The sequence below is a fragment of the Serinus canaria genome, chromosome 5 (assembly GCF_022539315.1).
Source record: "Serinus canaria isolate serCan28SL12 chromosome 5, serCan2020, whole genome shotgun sequence".
Classification (NCBI taxonomy): Eukaryota; Metazoa; Chordata; class Aves; order Passeriformes; family Fringillidae; genus Serinus; species Serinus canaria.
Window position 1 is genome coordinate 25,851,842 of NC_066319.1, and position 19,679 is coordinate 25,871,520.

General features: G+C 41.3%; 2 protein-coding genes across 2 annotated transcripts in view; one reads left to right on the top strand and one right to left on the bottom strand.

The window, feature by feature from the left end:
- MAPKBP1 (mitogen-activated protein kinase binding protein 1) overlaps nt 1–19,679 on the top strand; it is a 529,170-nt gene that overhangs the window by 338,654 nt on the left and 170,837 nt on the right. The window lies entirely within an intron of this gene.
- LOC103826978 (uncharacterized) overlaps nt 4,061–19,679 on the bottom strand; it is a 52,433-nt gene continuing 36,814 nt past the window's right edge. Inside the window, 19 exon segments of the mRNA XM_050975847.1 lie at nt 4,061–4,623; nt 5,174–5,360; nt 5,751–5,917; nt 6,373–6,564; nt 7,053–7,160; nt 8,440–8,577; nt 8,905–9,019; nt 9,712–9,934; nt 10,355–10,491; nt 11,122–11,257; nt 11,950–11,987; nt 12,716–12,796; nt 12,936–13,105; nt 13,298–13,370; nt 13,994–14,036; nt 14,724–14,764; nt 16,235–16,366; nt 16,765–16,901; nt 17,853–17,925. Coding sequence (XP_050831804.1) covers nt 4,415–4,623; nt 5,174–5,360; nt 5,751–5,917; nt 6,373–6,564; nt 7,053–7,160; nt 8,440–8,577; nt 8,905–9,019; nt 9,712–9,934; nt 10,355–10,491; nt 11,122–11,257; nt 11,950–11,987; nt 12,716–12,796; nt 12,936–13,105; nt 13,298–13,370; nt 13,994–14,036; nt 14,724–14,764; nt 16,235–16,366; nt 16,765–16,901; nt 17,853–17,925 — 2,400 coding nt within the window. The 3' untranslated portion in view covers nt 4,061–4,414.

The following is a 19,679-nucleotide window of genomic DNA, read 5'->3' on the forward strand; positions in this document are numbered from 1 at the left end:
CTCAAAATGTGGAAGGTAGTCATGCATGCCAAATGCTCCACCATCCCTGAAGTAGTTGATAGAAATACCTGTGTTAAATGAAGAGCTGGTTTCAAGTTGCATACATTCCTTACTTTTATGCTTCATACATTTTGTACAGCACATGTTAATGTTTATATTATATATAATTTTTAGCATACAAACCAATTATACACTGAAAACTGCACTCCACCACACAAGGGAGTGTTTTGCCAAAAAAAGATTGTTGAATGTGTAATTAGTAGGCCTTAGGACAGTCATTAACTAGTACAATTTACTGGCTGGACAGCAGATGGTTCCACCCAATCAAATTCCATATAGATGTGTGTGTGTATAAAAACAGTGGGGGAAGATTTGGAGTAAAAAATTATGTCTGAAACATAACTTTTTGCATGAAGGCAAAAGCAAGAGACCTACCTCCCCTGCATGTGAACTGAATGCCTAGCCATATGGTTCAGTAAAGAGCTTAAGAACCATGTGAAATAAAAGAACAGGGAAAAAGGACAGGAAAACTGGTGGAAGTTGATATTAATAAAGGGATATAACTGTGCCTTTTTCTTTTAATTTTTTTTTCTTTCTTTTTTAAACTTCACAAAAAGTCTTACTTATATTTGGACTATGCACAGAAATTCTTCTTCAATTTCCTTATTTTAGGTATGTCATAGAGGTGGTGCCACTGTGAGATCAAAGCATGTGCTGTCCTACGGATGCCTTGATCTTGCAAGGCAGGTTGCTGAAGCTGTCTTTAAGTGACCAGGTGCACCAAGGCTGCAAAGGATGTAAAAGTAATTACAGGATGTCCTCCCAGAAATGAGCATGGCATAGCAAAATGGCAATGAAAGGTAACTGCATGGAAAAGAAATCTTTCTGGGGTTAGCATTAGCTAGAGGTTCCCTGTAAGGGGATGAGCAGTTTTGGTAAGCCCCGAGCTGTCTCTGGTAGCCAGTCAGTAGGAAATGGTGTTTTTCAATATGAAGAAACAGATTTTGTTCTATCCCAAAATATCACACTTTTTAAAGCTTATTTTGCAAAGATAGTAAGATCTTTTAATGCAAAGACTGAAAAGAAAGTATGTGTTAGGAAAGTAAAGAATATTTTTTGTAACTGATTTCAGAAGTAGTCCTCAGTGATAAATATCACTGAAAAGTTTTCTTTTGAGGAATTTTTAAGAGTTTACCAGTCTCAAACTCTATTGAACATTTTAATTTTTACTTTGGAAGTAAATAAGGCACCCTGACTGGCCAGATTTGCAGAAGAACAAAGATTGAGGGAGTAATACTAAGGAGAGGGAAATCATAAAGAATGATCTGACCTGCTTGATAGACTGGCCTGATTAACCATGGTAAAGTTTAATGCACTGGAGTGTGAGTTATGACTAAAGAACTGCCAAATGTATGTTTCAATTTACTCCCCCATAAAAAAAGGGAAGACTGGAGTGTGGAAAAAAACCAACTAACCAGCTTATGGAAGAAAAACTGGTGAGAAGCCTTGAACGGTGAATGAGAACAATGGGATTCTATGTATGGAAACTGGGAACTCATTTATATGTAAGAAATATATAAAAATTACAAAGCAATGTGAATGTCTCAGTGTGTAGCAGTAGTGGGAAGGGAACTGGAGTCTGCATTTGATAAAGGGACAATGAAGAATTGGAGGGAGTGCAAGAGAAGAGAAAGAGCTGGATACATCAAATAAAGGGAGGGTTATAATCAGAATTTGAGGGTTTCATCTACTGGTTTGATGAAAAGAAGGCTGTGATGTAAACTATTTTATAAAACTGATTCTGCTTTTAAGGTACTAAGAAAAGATGTAAAGAAGGTGCATACCCATTGTTGGAAGATGATCACTGACCACAACATAGCTCCACAAAATGTGGTGACTTCACCATTCCTGATATCTATAATAGAAGAGGGATCATTTTTCTTCAAGATAGGCTTTGGTCAGCCACAGATCATCAAGACTGACATTTCAGTAACTGCATGGCAGGTAACAGTCTGACATCTATCAAGTCTAACAAGATGATCTGATGGTACTTCTGGCTTTTATAAGCCATGGAAAGAAATCAGATTAATAATCTAGTATGATATAAAGCTCATTTGGTATTTTACTTGTTCTTCTACAGCAATTCACCAGAGTTGCACAATTGAATAGCTCTGCACAGTGTTATAAAATGGACTTACCAAAGAAGTGCAAGCTGATCGGACCATTTAGCAAGCAAAAGTGGGAAAGCCCGGAAAACTATCCCTCAGCATTCTGCTTAAGGCTTATTATGTATTTGCAAACAAGGATTGCAAAGGCAAAGGATGCAGTCAAGCTAGGTATCCTTCCAGGTTTAGCTTTAACATCCAACAACGTTGCAAGCATTCTTCTACCTCTCCTAGGACCTTCCAGACTTATTTACTGCACTCCCTGCTGAACTTCCTCTTCAGGTTTCACATGTGAAAGGTGTAAAAAGCCGCCCTCAAACTTGTTGAATCTCGAGTAAGGCATGTCAGAAAATGTCTAAAATGAGACATTTTTTAAATGACCACAGTGGATTTGAAAAGCCTATCCATTTGATGGTCATCCTAGAAAAAAAGGCAACATATGATATACCCAGCTCCCCACTGGCTTGGGAATGGCTGGAGCTGGAAGCATTGGTGATAGTAAGGAAATTGCATCTGCCCTGCTTGTAGCTGTAAGAACCATTGCTTTAGATGTGCAAAGAAAGTGAACTGGTCATGAAAATCAGTCCAGCCTTACTACAACACCACCAATTCTCAGACTTTAATTCTGGAAGGATAGGTGCAAAGTAAAGAATTGCTGGGAGACAGAAACTTTCATAATCTACAAAAAAGTATCTTCCAAGAATTTACCCTGGACAAACCACACTATTAAAGCTACAGCTTTTCAGCAGTACAGAAATAAAAGCCAGAGTATATCCCGATAGCTCCCTTGTAGGAACGAGGCAGGCATTTCACAGGCACCCCTCCCTGTCATTGACACTTCTCCTCTGTATTCTAGACCTGAGAGCTGCACAGAGCATGGCTGTCCTTGGCTGGCCTGTCATTGTTTGGAAAGCAGAGAGAAAATCCCCCACATTAGCCTCGAAATGCAGCTGGCAGCCACAGAGGCCACCCCAGCAGCAGCCCACCCTGCTACCAACACTTTGCCATGTAAACCCAATACAGGAAGACACAGGATACTCCAGACACAAGTATAAATTGGGAGAGGAGTGGCTGGAGAGCAGCCCTGCAGAACAGGGACCTGGAGGCACTGGTCAGTGGCAGGCTCAGTACGGGCCAGCGGTGTGCACTGGCATCCTGGGGTGCATCAAGCACAGCATTTCACACTCTTGTCTGTATCTTATGCATCCCAAAGAATTTTAAATACTACCACAGGTGGTTTCAGTAGTCAACAAACTGTAGATAGTCTATTGTTATGTACTCTGAGAAACTCAATCTAGGTTCAACCTTTCAACATCACCTTCTAAAAGCACTATTGCAAAAAAACCCCAAATCCCAAAAATCCACAACCCACAGAAAAACATCCAGCCAACCAAAAAACCAACCCAAAACCTGACAACCAACAATACAGTTATGTTGCAGACTGCAATGAAGTCTCCCCTCAGCCTCCTCTTCTCCAGGCTGAATAGACCAAGTGACCTCAGTCACCCCCCATACGGCTTCCCCTCAAAGCTTTCCATGATTTCAATGCCCTTGTATGGACACTCTTTCACAGGTTAATATCTCTCTTGTCACATTGTAGCATCCAAAACCACACCAAGGATAGAGGTGAGGCCACCCCAGTGCAGAACAGAGCAGGACAATCCCCTCCCTTGCCTGGCTGGTGATGCTGTGCCTGATGCCCCCCAGGACAAGACTGGTCCATATGGCTGGCAGGGCACTGCCAGCTCATATCCCAGGCCCCTTCCACAGTGCTGTTCTCCGTACTGTATGTGCTTTCCTCTAAGCAGGCAGTGTGCCATGATCCCAGTCACAAGCCTGTCCCAAAGGTTGCTGCTTGTCTCGGGACCTCCTCGCAAATACAAAACACAAGCCAAGTTATTAAAATATGCTTTTAATGTGGTCTGCCCTGAAGATGTCAGGCTTAAACACTGAAAGCTCTTTCTCAGGGCAACGAGCACCATGTTTATTATCATTTTAGCACCTTCTTCTTTGTGGCTGCCCATCCTCTGTACCATACAACAATTCGTACTCCACTGTTTAACTGAATTGCAAAGATTTCTGCAGTGAAATTCTTCGGAGAAAAAGTTTTTTTTCAGTCTTTTTTGTTCACCTGAGATTACCATTTAGTGGGATTGAGCAGGAATGCTTTGGAGTCTGCTGGCTAATAGAAAAGACCTTCAGTCTCTCAGCAGGTTAAGGGATTTAAAAGCACCCTGCCTTGTCTGACATTATTTCTTCATCTGCCTTTTCCGCGCCACTGCTGTGCGCAAGGCCTGTATAATGAGGTCCTCGTTATTGAGGATGTTGTATTCACCCAGCTGAACCAGGCAGTCGTACTCCTTCTCCGTGTACCGAAGGGAATACGTGGAATATGGGGAACAGCACCCATAGAGATCAACTTTGCCATCTTCCATCTCTGACTCTGAGCGCTTCTGACCTGCGAGGAAAGGGAGAGAAATCACTGTGAAGGAAATCACCCTGCTCATAAAACAAGCAAACTCTTAACAGAGTAAGGAAAGGAGGTGTCTCTCCACAGAGGGAGTTCACAGCGTAAATTACTCACTTGGCTTTAATTTTTAAAAAAACAAATAATTCTTCTTCAAATTGGCAGCCCAGTACCTGTCTCAAGTGCATACCACTGGCTTCACAGGATGAGGGGATAAAAAAGGGTGATTATTCTTATATGGGTCTGCAGCCTAGTTCTTAGCTGTACCTAAAGGTACCTACAGTATGTATCTATGGATGTACACATTAGTAGATACATCAAAGTTACTTGAAAGCCAATCACCTGCAAGATAACTAGCTTAGGGATTGAAACATCATAGCCCTGGCATCAAATCTCACATGGCTAAAAAATGAAACAACAGAAATGTTTGATGTACTAAAAAGAGTCAACAGCGAAGTTCAGGAGTTGGAGTATTAAAAATACTCCTTTTTATAGGCTGTCCATGATGTAAACTTTCTTTTTAACATGTTTGAGTACTTGCCTGGTGCTTTGTATTCTTGGAAGGTATCGTTAACTAGTGGGAAAAATAGCAGTACTGGTGCTCCTGGAGTCTCAGCACCATCAAAGAGGTAACACTCCTTCAGATTTTTCCTGTCTTCTTCACTCAAGTCCACCTTGGGAAAAATTATTCCCTGCTCAGAGCAGTACTTGCAGGTCTGGTCCAAAGCCTGGATCAAGGAACAGAGCAATACTAAGACCTCAAATAGGATTTTAAGGCTCAGGATTTCTTAGACTCCAGTTACAAAGTAGACATTTTTTAAGTTGCTTGTGCAAAAGCTCTTAACCCCTAATCAAAAGCACCGTGACACTGGATAGAAGTTTTGTTGTGATTTTTTTTTTTTGTTTTCCCGGGCCTCAGCACAATACAGTTTATCGTACAAGAAAAACAAACAAGACTACATGCAGCCTATGAAAGATGTATTGCACTTCATCATTAAACTAAAAATGCTAAAGGTTAAGACTTTTAATAGGACCAATACAAAAAGCACCTATGTGTTAAAAAATTCTAGGTATACACATATTGAAGAAGACATAAAGACTGTTCCGATTACTCTCACCTGTATCTGGGATCCTGCACTGTAATTTAAATGCAGGATGACATCCACCTTTCTCTCTGGTTTTAAAAGTGGCATGATGCTTGTATTGATGAAAAATCCAGTATCTACCAGAGACAGGAATTCATCTGATTGTGTCAGCTGGTTGGGAAATGTGTCTAACACAGTATCTGAAAGAAAAAAAATTATTGCTGTAAGTGCAATACTGCAAAACTTGCTGGCCTGCTTTTCCACCCTTAATGTCCACAGAGCCTTAACTGGTTACAGTACAGTCCTTGGGGGAGGGAGATTTGCCACATCCCTTCTCTGCTGCCCTCTCAGCTCGTCAGTTTTGGCCCTGCAGTAACAACACTCATGAAGGGGGTTTACTGTGCCTCCCCACCGAGCGTGTCTTGGGAGAGAGGAAGGACCTGCTGGCCCAGCCTCCGGAGGCGAGTGCCACCAGCGAACCACTGACACGTAACTCAGCACCGCGCCGTGCTACGTCCTGCAGTGGGATCAACCATAGCTTGATCCAACAGAGATTCTGCCCAAACCTGGCCTCCAACCCCAGCAACATCAAATCCGGGGGGGTCCTTATGTTCGGCTGGTTTATTGCCTCCCAGGCCCACAGGCGTGCTGTTACCTTTCCACCTGCAGAAGTGCGTGTTCTCCAGGTAGCGGCTGTGCATCTGGAGGCCCCGGAGGAAGTTGTGCTCCTGGGCGATGCAGCCGCGGTCGGTCAGGGCGGCGCGCAGGGCGCTGCCCAGGGGCCCGGCCGGCGTCTGCAGCCGCGTCCGCAGCTCCTGCGGCTGCACCCGCAGCGCGGGCTCCTCCTCTGCGGGGAAAAGCTGCTGAGTTACACCTGCCCGCAGCAGGGACGGCCCGCAAGAAGTCAAGGTAAGTAATAAACCCTGATGCTCTCTCTTTTTGAAAGGCCCAGCAAGCATAAGTGACCAAACAAAACGGAAAATGAGAAGCTGCTCTCACTAGACAAATACCATTTCCTTGCACAGTCTGGGCTTGGACAGAAAGCCCCAAGACACCGTGTCAAACAGCAATAAAAGTCTACTCCAGGCATACAAACATTTGTGGAACAGGCTTTGGAAAAGGACAGGAAGCAGTCAAAACCATTTTGCTTTATTAATAATTTATAGATCCATCTTATTATTTCTGAACATTTTAATCATCTACCAGCATCAGTGTCGACCCCTGATAGATCACAGGACCAGAGATTTTTAAATTATTTATTTTTACGTTGCAGTATGAGACATATAACTCCACTTAACAACAAATACACAGTGAAAAAGAAGTATGGCTGTTTACCTATATTGTCAATATGGTCCCGGGTCCACCTGTGCCAGAAATCTTCTGATGAATGGGACAAATTCCAGATATATAACACATTGAATGAAAATAAACTGCTCCATATGCCTGTGAAAGAAAAGAGCTTTCTAACTCAAACATTCACATATCATGAACTGTTATGATGAAATTTGTGAAGTTTGTTTTTTGTCATTTTGTTTTAAAAGCATGGCGTGTCATTTTTATTTGGCTGCTGGTTTATAGACCTTATTTTTGATATCCAGTTTTTTGTCTATGTAAGACAAAAAGATCTTTGGGAAAATCTTTGTGAATTAATGGAGATCCTTGTGAATTAATATGGAATTTGAATTTTTAGAGAAAAATCCCCAAGTATCATGAAACTTGTATAAAAAGAAAGTATGAAAGTTTGCGATCCAAGAGATTTCATGTGGAATTATATTGATAAGGGCATAACTACAACATAATCTTACAGCCTCTGCTTTTGTATGATTCCCTTTTTGAGAATAGGCCTGTAAACACACCAAGGGATCAGTTTTGACCATGAATTTTTCAGCTTGAAAAGCAATTTCTTTGGTTATCCATTAGAGCACAAGTTCTCACTGTTTCTTCATTCAGGGAGTGCAAATGTGGGACAATGCACCACAGACTGAGGCTAAAATAGTAGAGTGTCTCCTCCTGCTCAGTCCAGTGCCCAGTAAATGAGAAGTTTGCTTGTGAAGTCAGTCACAAGCTGACAGCTTGTCTATTTGTCAGGAAAACACACATAGCCATGCTTCACTGCAGTCAACAGCAAAAATATTTTGAGGATGGCTGTGTTGTTTTCCTCCCCAGCTTTGCCCAGGCAGAGTGGAAACTGGAGCCAGGGACATGTGGCCTGCTTCTCTGGAGCAGGAGGGCCTGCTCAAGCATTCCCTGATGCAGAGGAGAATCAGCATGAAGGCTCATGTAAAATGTTTATAGGGAGCATACAAAATACTGACTACCCATGAGACAGGCAATAGGCTCGGAAGTTCACCCTTCTGGGGTAGTATGGGCTGAACCTGGATTCACAGGGACCTCAGCTGTATTGTTTTACTGGAAGCCATACTATATTTCAATTCAAAACCAGGTTTAATAGTGTAAATAACTGTTTGACTGTCCCTTTGAATTTTCTTCTTTACTGAAAACTGAATCCATTATAGTAAGCATTAATTCAGCAAAAATATATTTATCCTCTCTTGTGAAACTGCCATCTTAGTCCTGCACCAAGGTTTTATTAGAGTGTAGTTTATATAGCTCACATTAAAAAAAAACCCCAAACAACCAAAACAAACAAACAAACAAAAATAAACCAGAACCTCCAAAACAAAACAAGCAATAAAATAATTTGTTGTTCTTGATAGCTTACCTTCCAAGAAGCAGATCCTGGATTCAGGGACCTTCTTCATCAATCGTCCCATGAAGAACTCACTGCCAAAATCCTGAGTGCGAACAAAAACTCCATATTTTTGCAGTCCCACCTCATATGGGGTGAACTCCACCCATTCTGTAAAAAAGAACCCAAAGAAGAGAACAATGTTTTATTACAGCCCTCAAAACAATTTTTGAGTCTAACATTTCGGACCAATAGCAATAAGTTATAAGCATGCTACAACCGAAAACCCATGAACAGGGAAAGGCTTTGGAATATTTTTGAGTCTGTTGCATAGACAGTCAAACTTTTACCTGACCACAAGGATATTATATGAATACACACCAGCTGAGATTCTGGTCTTCAAAGAAGAGGGGGTTTTTAGGCTTAGTCTAAAAAGACTAAGCATGGTTTACTACCTTAAATTTAAAGCCAAACAACTCCCAGAAGTCTCACAATTACCTTTGAAATCCAGAGTGCTGTAGTTGTTCTTGACATTGACTGCAGTGTAGATAGGAAGTGGGTTCTGACCACGATCAATGGCCTGTTGCTGATCAGAGAGTCTGTGGTTGTCTTTCTGTGATTCCAGAAATATGGTTACACTGAGACAAAAATTAGCATGGCAATATTCTCTGCATCAAAGCTTGCAGGGCAGAAAAACTCCTGCCTCTAATGTCTGATGTGTGCTCAGCTTATCTTCTGAAATGTTCCATATTTTTGAAAATTTCCATAGACATTCTGCTACTGAAATACCTGTAGCCATCCAATCTGATGCCAGATTATTTGATGATGCATTAAGATGAAAATGGAAAGGAATAATAAAGAGCAGAAAGCAATACTTTTGATATAAAACACGTTATTGCATTGTGCTGCAGCTTTATGGAAGACCTCACACCTTTCAAAACTCTGCAGGTCCTTTTGTTAACACCTCTCATGGGCATGCCTAATGTCTGCAATTTTGCTATTGCTAAACAAGTAACTTACAGAATATGAAAAACAATTCTTAAACTGTAATACTATTTCAAAATGTTAGTCTTGGAGTTTTCTCAGTAAAACATATTCAAATTTTCACAAGCAAGAATGCTGATTTCCACCATGCATGAGTATCTACAAGGACGTCATCAAATGTTTTGGGAATGGCTGTGCATTTGTTTGCACAGTCTCATAACAAACTGCTTTTCTCAGAGCCAACAGAAAAATATCTTCTCCAGAAATAAATTTTCAGAAAATATTAAGCCACAGTAAATGCTGCTTTATGAAATACTGTACCCCATCATGCAAAAAAGATTCCAGGACAAGCCCCCAGAGATCTATAAAGGACGTTTTGCGGCCCTCTCTTTTCCGCTGGGACAGCTGCTTTTTGTAATACTTCAAATATTCCAAGGAAAAGGAATTTATTTTGCATTTTGTCATATGTTTTCGAGCCTCACTGATTTGCTTGTCGAGATCCTTTTGTGACCAGTCAGCATCTCTGTACAAGTTTGACATGGTCCTAGGAAGAGGAAATATATATTGGAGAGGGAAAAAAGCACACCAAGGCCTGAGGTAGGCAATAGCTACACTTAATGTTACTGGTTTAAGTTCTTGATTAATGTTTCCTTTCTTTAATTCCCTATGAAACTGTCATGTTCCCTTTGAAGTCACAGTCATTACCCCTTTCAAAACAGCTTGAACAATTTTCCATAGACCATTCTTAGAAAAACGCTTGTTTTCATATAGCTGAAAATTATGTGACTTTCCCCCATGAAAAGACTTTATTCTGTCAATTTTGGAGGAAGATTGAGAAGTAGGATTGCTGAGAAGTTGTATATAATTGTTATATATATAAACTACTGTACATCAGCCCCAGCCTCCTCCAGGACTCTGGTGTCATGAGGGAGACTCCAGCCAAGGGCTGCCCAGTCCCACTCACCATGTAGTACCAGACAAGCCAGTCAGGTAGGTGGCACAGTCCAGGACATTGAGCTTCTTGAGCCCCCTCAGGCTGCCATAGAGTGCGGTCAAGGATCTCATCCCTCCTCCCGTGGTCATGATGGCCACCACCGGGCTCTGTGCAGCACAGGGACAGAAAGGGCCAGCGTCACAGGCGGCTGCACCCGACCGCAGAGGGACACACACAGCCTGGCACCACCACCTGTGCCCAGCCACAGACTCCTTCCTAAATGATTCCTACTGAAATATAACCTACCATTTATTTTATAAAGGAGAACAGGAATAGAAAGCAATGACCATTAGATATCTGACACTTGTCTCCAATGTGTTCGACAACAAAAATGCATTCATTCTCTCTAACTGTCAAGAGACAGTTAGAGAGAAAAAATCAGTTGAAAAAACAGGAATTAAAAAGAAAACTAAAAGGCTGAAGAGAGGAGGTGCTATCAATAAGGATAACAATAGTAAAGAGTGTGGAAGAAGCCATTCCTATATAAGGAATATCTGGTCTAGCTTACAAGATAGGTGTAGCAGGAAAAGGGTTAAACTCAGGATACCAATTGCAAAGGACACAAACAGCAGAGTGAATCTGGGGTGGGTGGGGGGCAGTACTGGAGGTATATGTAAGTTTTAAGATGAGAAAAGATCAGAAAAACTTTTAACTGTGAAGAAAAAGAGGTTGTATTATGCCATTAACTTCTCACTGATAAGCACTGGTGAGATGTTTTAAATGTTTTCACTACAGACCTCATGGTCCAGCAGATCCTCTTCCAGCTGCAGAATCTTCTTAAGAGCAGGAATAACATAATTTTTCCTTTTGCAGAGAAAGTCTTGCTCCTGTATGCAGAGGTCAAATCCTAAACGCACATCAAGGTGGTCTGGGCTGAAGCAGAGATCAGGAAAAAGAATATTCTATTTCATTGTTGGTAGACAAACTCAGAGCTTCCAATGCAATAAAATGAACCTGATCCACAAAATACTACATTTACAGGAGGCCCCTTTCCTACATTCCCAAGCAAGTTTGCAATGCTGCATGAAAGAAGGATAGAAAAAAGGACCGATAAATTTATAAGCAGCTATCAAAATAAAACCTAAGGAAAGACATACCTGCTGCTAATTTCTGAGATATTTGCTGTCTGGATTCTCTCATATTTTAGTGAACTGAGAGCTATAAGAAAAGCTTCTTGTACTTTCTTGAATTAGGGAGGAATTTTTCCTACTTCATAATCAGCAATGCCACACGATCAGCTGCACTCTAGCCCAGTGTTAAAGGCAAAAGACTGTGCTGACCGTAACACTGGGTAGCATAATTGACTTCTAATATTATTTTTTCTATTTTATGCATAGTTTTTCATAGTTCATGTCTCAGTGTGAGTTATCTAGATGTATTACACTACATGTAATACATGTAGTGTAATACATCTAGACATATTACACATTAGCTGGAAGCAGAATGCCACATCACCTGGTCACACCACCTACAGTCCTGTGAGTGCCTCCTCCCCAGTAAAGAGCCTAGGGTGAGGTGAGTTCAGGTCAGTAAAAGTTAACCTCCATAGTGGCCAAGTCTCTTACCAGTCTTCTGCCTTCGCATATAAACCGAATCTTTTATCCTGGAAAGCAAGAATGTGAACAATGTGAGTGCTGACAGCCTGCAGCCTGAGGAGGAATTTTATCTTGTGCCATCCTAGCAATGTGGGTACAAATCAGGTGCTCTGAATAATCAGGAGCTTGAATAATTCAGCAGCATGCAAATTGACTGCAGTGTTTTACTGAAAGGGAAGCAGTTCAATAATTTTTGATGTTGTGCAGTAAATGTAACATCTGAGGATACCTGCTGTTTACAGAGTCATGATAATGTACACCTTACCCATCTCTACTAACAGCACCTCCTAGGCAGCCAGCCAGGACTATGATTCTACACAGAATTTGTTCCCCTCTTTTTGTGGCTTATACCCCACAACAGCTGAGATCCTTTTATTCTACATGGATTTTTTAAACCATGAATCTCAAAGTGCTTTGTAAAGCATCGTCAGCATCAGCAGGAGTCTGACGCTACCTCAGTCAGTTCAGGTGCCCCGCTGGTGTGTGAAAAGGGGAAGAGCAGAGTTCCAACATTCATGTGAAACAATACCATGATGGAGCAGCAAGATGCACCACCTCTATTCAAACAGAGCAAGGTACAACCTGGCCTAACTGCTGAAACACCTACCACTGTTAGGCTGTGGTATATTTGTCTGCAGGCTTTCATTCTCAGAAAGTACCATGGTAATCATAAGGGGGATGCAGATTTCCATATCCAGGTTTCTCAGCCTCTCCCACTAAAAAAGCAGGCACTCACCTCTGCTAAGATCATGTTTTTTCCACTTGGAATGGAATGAAGTTCCACATTTGGAAAGCCTGTATCATACACACATGAGTGCTGAAAAAATACAAATAAACCCAGGTTTATATTGTTAGGAATGTTACTCTCTGCCCACAATGCAAATTAATGGCGTCTATTTATGGTTCTAATATTTTACATGCATTACTATGTTTTTTAAAGCTCAGTTGTAACATACTGAGGAGGGATGTCCTTTCTTCCCTGGTAGTGTAACATCCAGCATTGGCTGCTTGTATCTGGCATAGTGGAATTTGGCAGGAGAGGAAGAGCTGAAGACCAGATTAGATCCCAGCACAATGTCCTGGGTGCCTTCATAAGAGCCTTGCACTTTAAAGGAGAATTCTTTTTCTAAGGAAATGACACAAAAGCAGACACAGATTAGCTTTCTCATCAAAACTGGTAACAAAAATTCTTAGAGTCTATCACAAGGCTGTTCTCATGTTTTGGATTTTTTGGGGCTTTTTAATTCTTACATTAAGCCAATTGTGTTCATAATATTAGCACATAAATTAAAAACAGCCGATGAAGAAATAATCTTACTTGATTTCTTCTCCTTTTTTTTCTTCTTCTTCTTCTCAACCACCTGAACTTCTAAGCAGCAGATTTTGCGAGACTGTAAGACGTGAACAGTAAAATACATCACAGCAGGGAATTTTCCAATAAGACATTCTGTTTCCTTGTCTAAACAGGACACAACCAGGGCAAGGCAGGAGGGCAGTGTGGAGGAACAGGGCTTGCAGAACGGAGAAGATGAGGACCAAGTGAAAAACAATATTTTCAGGATCCCAGGGGATTGATTTAAACACAATTCATGAGCAAGCAAAGATAATAAAAGAGAAAATGTCAGGGATGGGAAGTGCCTGTGTAAAAAGCACAGTTCTGAATGTGGGAAAGTATATGTGCATGGGAGAGGACAAAGCCTCTCACTTCAGCAATATGGGAATTTGGGAGGAGTGAAGTCAAAGGAAAAAAATCACTGCTACACTGATGTCTCAGACCTAAACCATGTGTTTCCTTTGCAACAGTGAAAGAGTGCTGGGATAGGGGATGTCCATGCTGTTCCAGCCACAGTGTCTCCAGAGGTGCCATCCACAAGGATGTGTCATGATGAAGTGGGAAATGGCAGTGTTTCAGTGCTGGCTGTCTCAGTCAAGGGGTATGTTGTCCTGATGGCCATGAGTCAAATGAAACAAGTGTGGCGACAGGACAAGAAAAATGATGAAATACAACTCTTACCACTAGCACTCCATTAGTAATGATGGTTTCAGGAGGGCCTGAACTAGGAAACAGAAACACAAATGCATTTACAATAACTCATTAAAATTACAGTATAGTTCATGAGCCCCACCCTTCTCCTGATTTTCCTCTTGCATATTTTTACCTGCATATTGGATATGAAAGAAAAGTCCCAGGAGACTTGTTGTACAAGTTTCCTCACTCTACTATGTCAAGGCACAATTGTCATCCTACTGGCTCATCCAGTCCTGGAGCTCAGCAAAAAAAAATGCCAAAAGTGCTCTGAGGCCAAACCACGCAGCAATTTTATGCTGAGTCCCAAGCTAAGGCCAAGGATGGTTTCATGGAATCCACTTAAAAAAAAATTTTAAAAAATCATGCTTTGTTGGATGATGGAACAATAAAGGCTCTGGATTAGAAATCCAGTGCATTATTCCATGTTGTATTTCACAGGGAGGTGGACCCTCTTACTGATCTCAAACACAAGTGCATTACAAACCAGCAACATTCTGATCTTAAGTAATGTTCCCTATATTAGACAAAGAAAAGGTTTTAGGGTGTTCTCCCTGTTTGCCTGAAGTTCATGGGAGGTCATCCTGGCATTCACCCATTTGTCGACACAGCTCATAGCACAGATTCCTTGGGAATGATGCACTCTGAACAACCAGAGCAGATTATTCCATGCTGTTTCTTTTTGTTCCAGGCAATGTTGCATTTCATGTTTACTCACATATTATCCAAGGCAAATCCCACCTCCAACTCCTCTCGTCTCTGGAAAATAAAGAAAGGAAAATGATTTTGGTACTAGTTTACTGGCAATTCTCATAATGCAAGGTCTCATTCTCACAGTCTGGGTATGCATGCACTGTTTGTGACCAGCAGAGCATTTAAAACAGAGGCACATACCACCTCACATCTGTGTGCCTGGAGCTTCAAGATTCTCTGCTGATAGGAAGCTTGTGGATGGCTGTCATAGCAGTTTTTAACACAGAAATTGATTGGCTTGCCTGCTTCTGCTGGGACCTATGGGACAGACCTAGGAAGAGAGGCTGTCTCATTCTGAGTCTGCCAGCAGAAGGAAAGGGGATGTGCTGAAGGGGTTCTTTCTGGTGCCAGGAAGAGAAATGGTGACATGCCAAGCAGTTGTGGAAGAGGAAAATCTCTTTGTCTGGCAACAAGCTGAGGGCTTTGGGACAGAGGTAAATGAAGGCCTGGTCTGTGAAGTGGTGAAAAAGAGTATAATCCTCAGGGGAAAGAAAGCACAGGCAAGAGGAAAACAAAAGTGGAGACAGAAGGGATGATGAACAGCAAAGTGAGATCATGCTGTAGGCTACTTAGTTGCTCAAATCACCCACTGAATTAAAGACACCAAGAAGTTAATAATATAGGACAAAAAAGTTTACAAAGGCTTGAAGACTATGAGCTCTAACTGGTGTAGCTGTGCAAACACAAAAAGAAAAAGCTTGGATATGGCACCTGTAACCACTCCAAGTGATCAGCTGGGTACAACTAGCCAAAGTTTTAATTTCACCAGAGCTTAGTGAAGTCCACACACTGCTCCTTTGGTATTTTGCAAGGAACGAAATTGTCAAATAAGACATTTAAAGACAAAGAAGTGCAATGTGGAGCTTGGGTGTGTGTAGATGAGGTAGTTCCTCAACTGAGTGGCACACGACAGATGCACAAGAAACTGAAAGGGAACTGGAAAATGAGAATGATAGACACAGCATACTGGGAGATGGGATGTACAACTTTCAGTCTCCCTGGACATTCAGATAGGACTATTTCTTGCTGCCAAGCTGAGTGGCATGACTTAGACATTATTTAAACACCCATGCCACATTCCATAACGAGCAACCAGTCTGGTTTGACATTTAGTTCTGATCAGAGTTTTTACTTCCTAATTACTAGGTAAGTAATAGGTTATGACAAAATCATCAGCTACTGGCATGGACACCCTCCTTGACCCTCGATGGGGACAGATTCAGCAAACTGACAATTTTGCCAATACACCAGAAATTTGTGAGCCTCTGTGGCCAGCACCAAAGCTTTCAGTGTGCCTACAGATCCGGAAGTAAAGAGGTTTTCCCATGTCAGAGTGAAAACCAACTTATTTTGATGTGGCTAGGCAGCTGGCACACAACAAAGAAAAAAGGCAAAATTTTACAAATAACATTTTAGACAGAAAAGCTAACAAACACATTCTTTTCAAGCTATTTTATTTCTTACTTTGGACCTCACCTGTGAATCACACTTGAAGTGCATGAAGACTTCCTCTCCCAGGGAAAGTTTGGCTATGTCAAAGTACACTGTGAAGAGGTGGTCATCCTGAGTAACCACGTCCTTATCATAGAGTGCCAGCTCCAGCACATTCTGGGAAAGGAAGGAAAGGACTTTAGAAATGGGTCAGGTTTTATTCGAAACAAGAGGTCCTGGGGACAACTGTTTTAGTCAGCTGTTGTGAGAAGTGGGAGGACATAAAGAAAAAGAACAAGAAGGGAAGGAAGTGGAGAGGAAATCAAGTCCATGTCAGCTCCTATGAGGTGGAATGAGAGGAAATCACAGACATTTCAAATGCCATATTCTACCTATGGCTGAGAGAGACAATTGTCTTTCACAGCATGGAAAACCATCACGAGGTATGAATTATTCTCGCATCTTTCTGCATCTTTCCTTGCCTCTTGAGAAAATTGCTTATGCCCCTTTGCAAAAGGATAAAACCTTCTCAGTAGCTCCTTTGGTCAATTACCAGAAAAGTCCCAGTTCAGTACCTTGACCTGACTCTGGATCCTGAAATAGAAGGTTTCATTCCAGATTGGATCTTTGCAATTCTTGACAGCTTTAGTCTGAAATTTGTCGTTTGAAGCAGTTGGCAGCCACAGGCTCACGTAGCAATCAGTTTGGCTCACTGTAATAAAAACACAAACACATCTAAAATGAGCATTTGCTCTAGATGAAAGAATTAATTGAAGAATATGAAGTTCTGTTTTCAAAGAGAGACACTATGATACAAAATGACATATTTGTTCAACATAAACAATACAGTTTAGGTAGGAGGAATGGAGAAAAAGGAAGGATGACATGACTCTTCTCTAAGTAAATGTGATTAGAAATATAAAAAATACATTAAACATGAAGGGTTTTCTCCTCCTTCTATGTCATCAAACAATAAGTTTAGCCAAGGATAAAAAAATCCAGGACAAATGCAGCAAGCATTAAGGAAAAAAAGTGACATTGTGTCATTTAGCCAAACTAAACATTAAGAAAAAGCATAAGTAAAGATACAATCTTCTATTATATTTTGGTTCCAGGACAGCAGAAGCCAGGGGAGCTACAAAATGTAACAACACCTGATGGGCTTTTTTCTGGGAATGCTGGCACACAGACAATTAGGGCATGGTAGTTTGGATTACTTAGCATTGAGAAAATTTTGAATACAAGCTAAATTTGAGACAAGTCTTCTCATCCTTCATTATTTACTCAATTAATGCAATTATTTTGTGTTGTTCGTCACATAAATATACTCCAGAGGAAAACAGGGGAGATAATTCCACATTTTTTTTCTTTCAACTGATTGAAGAGCTTTTACTGCTCCTTCTGGGGACACAGAGAAATGTGTGTGATAGGTACAACTGTGACCTAATGGAGTTCCCTCAGCTCAGAACAAGGGCTGGTGCACAGAAGAGCAACACACTCTATGTTCACTTCTGGAACCAGCACACCAACAACAGAACTGTCTCCATTCATGGAAGAAATCTAGAAAGCACCTTTTCTTGAAGCTTTAGGACTAGCTGTTAGCCTACAGAGGTCCTAGGGAAGACCTCCATGAGCTCCTCTATAGAGCACTACAGATACTTACAGACATCTGCCTGGTGGATATTTCTTGCTCTTATGACTCTTACAGTCAGTAAGTAACACGGAGAGGATTCTATCTGCAGGGAAGAAACCAAACATACAAAAGACAAGAATGAATGCTACAGTTAGATAGTGAAAAAAAGAGATAAACTCCCAACTCAGGAACAATTTAGTTGAATTTTTTATTTGAGTATGAAATGGCCAATACATTTGTTTTCTTGATAACATCTAAATCAGGTACTAGACTGAAATACTTCTTTTCTTCTAGAGCATGACATGAGGACTTACCTTATTAGAGCATTTATTTGTTTCTTACCTAAAATCTGGCTGCACAAAGTGCTAAGATTCAGTCCCAGCTTGGGAGATGATTTATTCTTTAAATTTCCAAGGTAGAAAATTAAGACATGCTTTAGACCTTCTTCAAGCGATAGAACTATTATTGTGGCGATTACCTTTTATCCAGTCATTATATATATTCAGTCTCCTGGGCTATTAGATATGATTGATTTTCTCATATTCCTGCTCTTTTAAATGTACAGTACTCTGCAGAGTTAAATGCTGACTTATGATCCCCAAACTGATTTTAAGATCTGAGAAAGAGATGGCTGCTTTGCACTTCCACCATGCTACTCACTCTGGATGAGTTTTTAATTTACAGGGATATAGTTGCCCTCTTGAGCTAAGGTCACCTCTACTTCTTCTTGTGAGAAATTTCTCTCTGGTTTTGAAGTATGTAAACTGTTCACATCTTGAGCTTCTTTGCACTGTTTTGCCTAAGAAGCGTAAGCAGCGTTTCACACCCGATAAGAAACTCCTGTTTTTTCTTGCGGCTTCCCTCTTTCATATTAGACCATGTTTCTGACCTCATGCATGACTTCTTAGCCTCTCACATTGCTGTTCTGATCTCATATTGAAGATATGAGTTCATATCTCCTCTCCCTTCACCATAAAATAAACAAATAAACACCTTCCAGATAGCTAATTATTTCTACTGTCATGGAGGGGGAGGGGGAAAGACACAACATACTGGAATATAAATCCACAGGAAAATTTTGCTCCAAAAGACCTGAAAGACACTTAGCACAGGGCCATGGACAGGTAAAGACTTCACCTATACTGAAAAATGACTATAAAAGACCATTGCCAGCCCTAAAGCAGCATTAGCATGACCGTGACCTCATCAGACCCACTGAGAAAGAAGTGTGACACTGTGACACAGTGCAGGAAAGGAGAGCAAGACTTTGAGTTGGACTGTCTGAGCAGAACAGTTTGGCATGTGCTCTGTTAGTAAAGTCCATACACAAAAAGGGAAGTGCCTCAGTGTTCACAGGCTTAATGGAATATACATCCATGTGAAGTCTCTCCAAATGTTTAATCTGAGTGTATCAATGCAGGCAGCCAGGGCTAATGAACACAATGATGGTGAGACTGGGGGCAGTCAGCAAGTAGTCTAATGAAGAAACAGGTAAAATCAGCCTTCAAGTAACCAAAGTATCCTGCTCTGGGAAAAGGCATCAAGACTATTTGTGCTGTGCAGCCGCACACCAGGTCACTGGGTGTGCAAATCAAGGGTGTCAAACCACGGGGTCCCAAGAATAGTTAAGGGTCCCAAGAGTAGCTGTGGATCAGACTTCCAAGGGCACTTGAATTCATGTCTACAGCCTCACTCCTAAAGGCACAGAAATGAGGCAGGTACAGAAAGCGCTCAGTAATTACAGAACCAAAAACTGATGCTGGCAGTGACTGGCTTTGGAGAAGGCAATTCCTGGAAGGGCTCAACTCAGTTCCATGGATCAGATCCCCTGGAGCCACCTTTGTGGTAATCCCAATG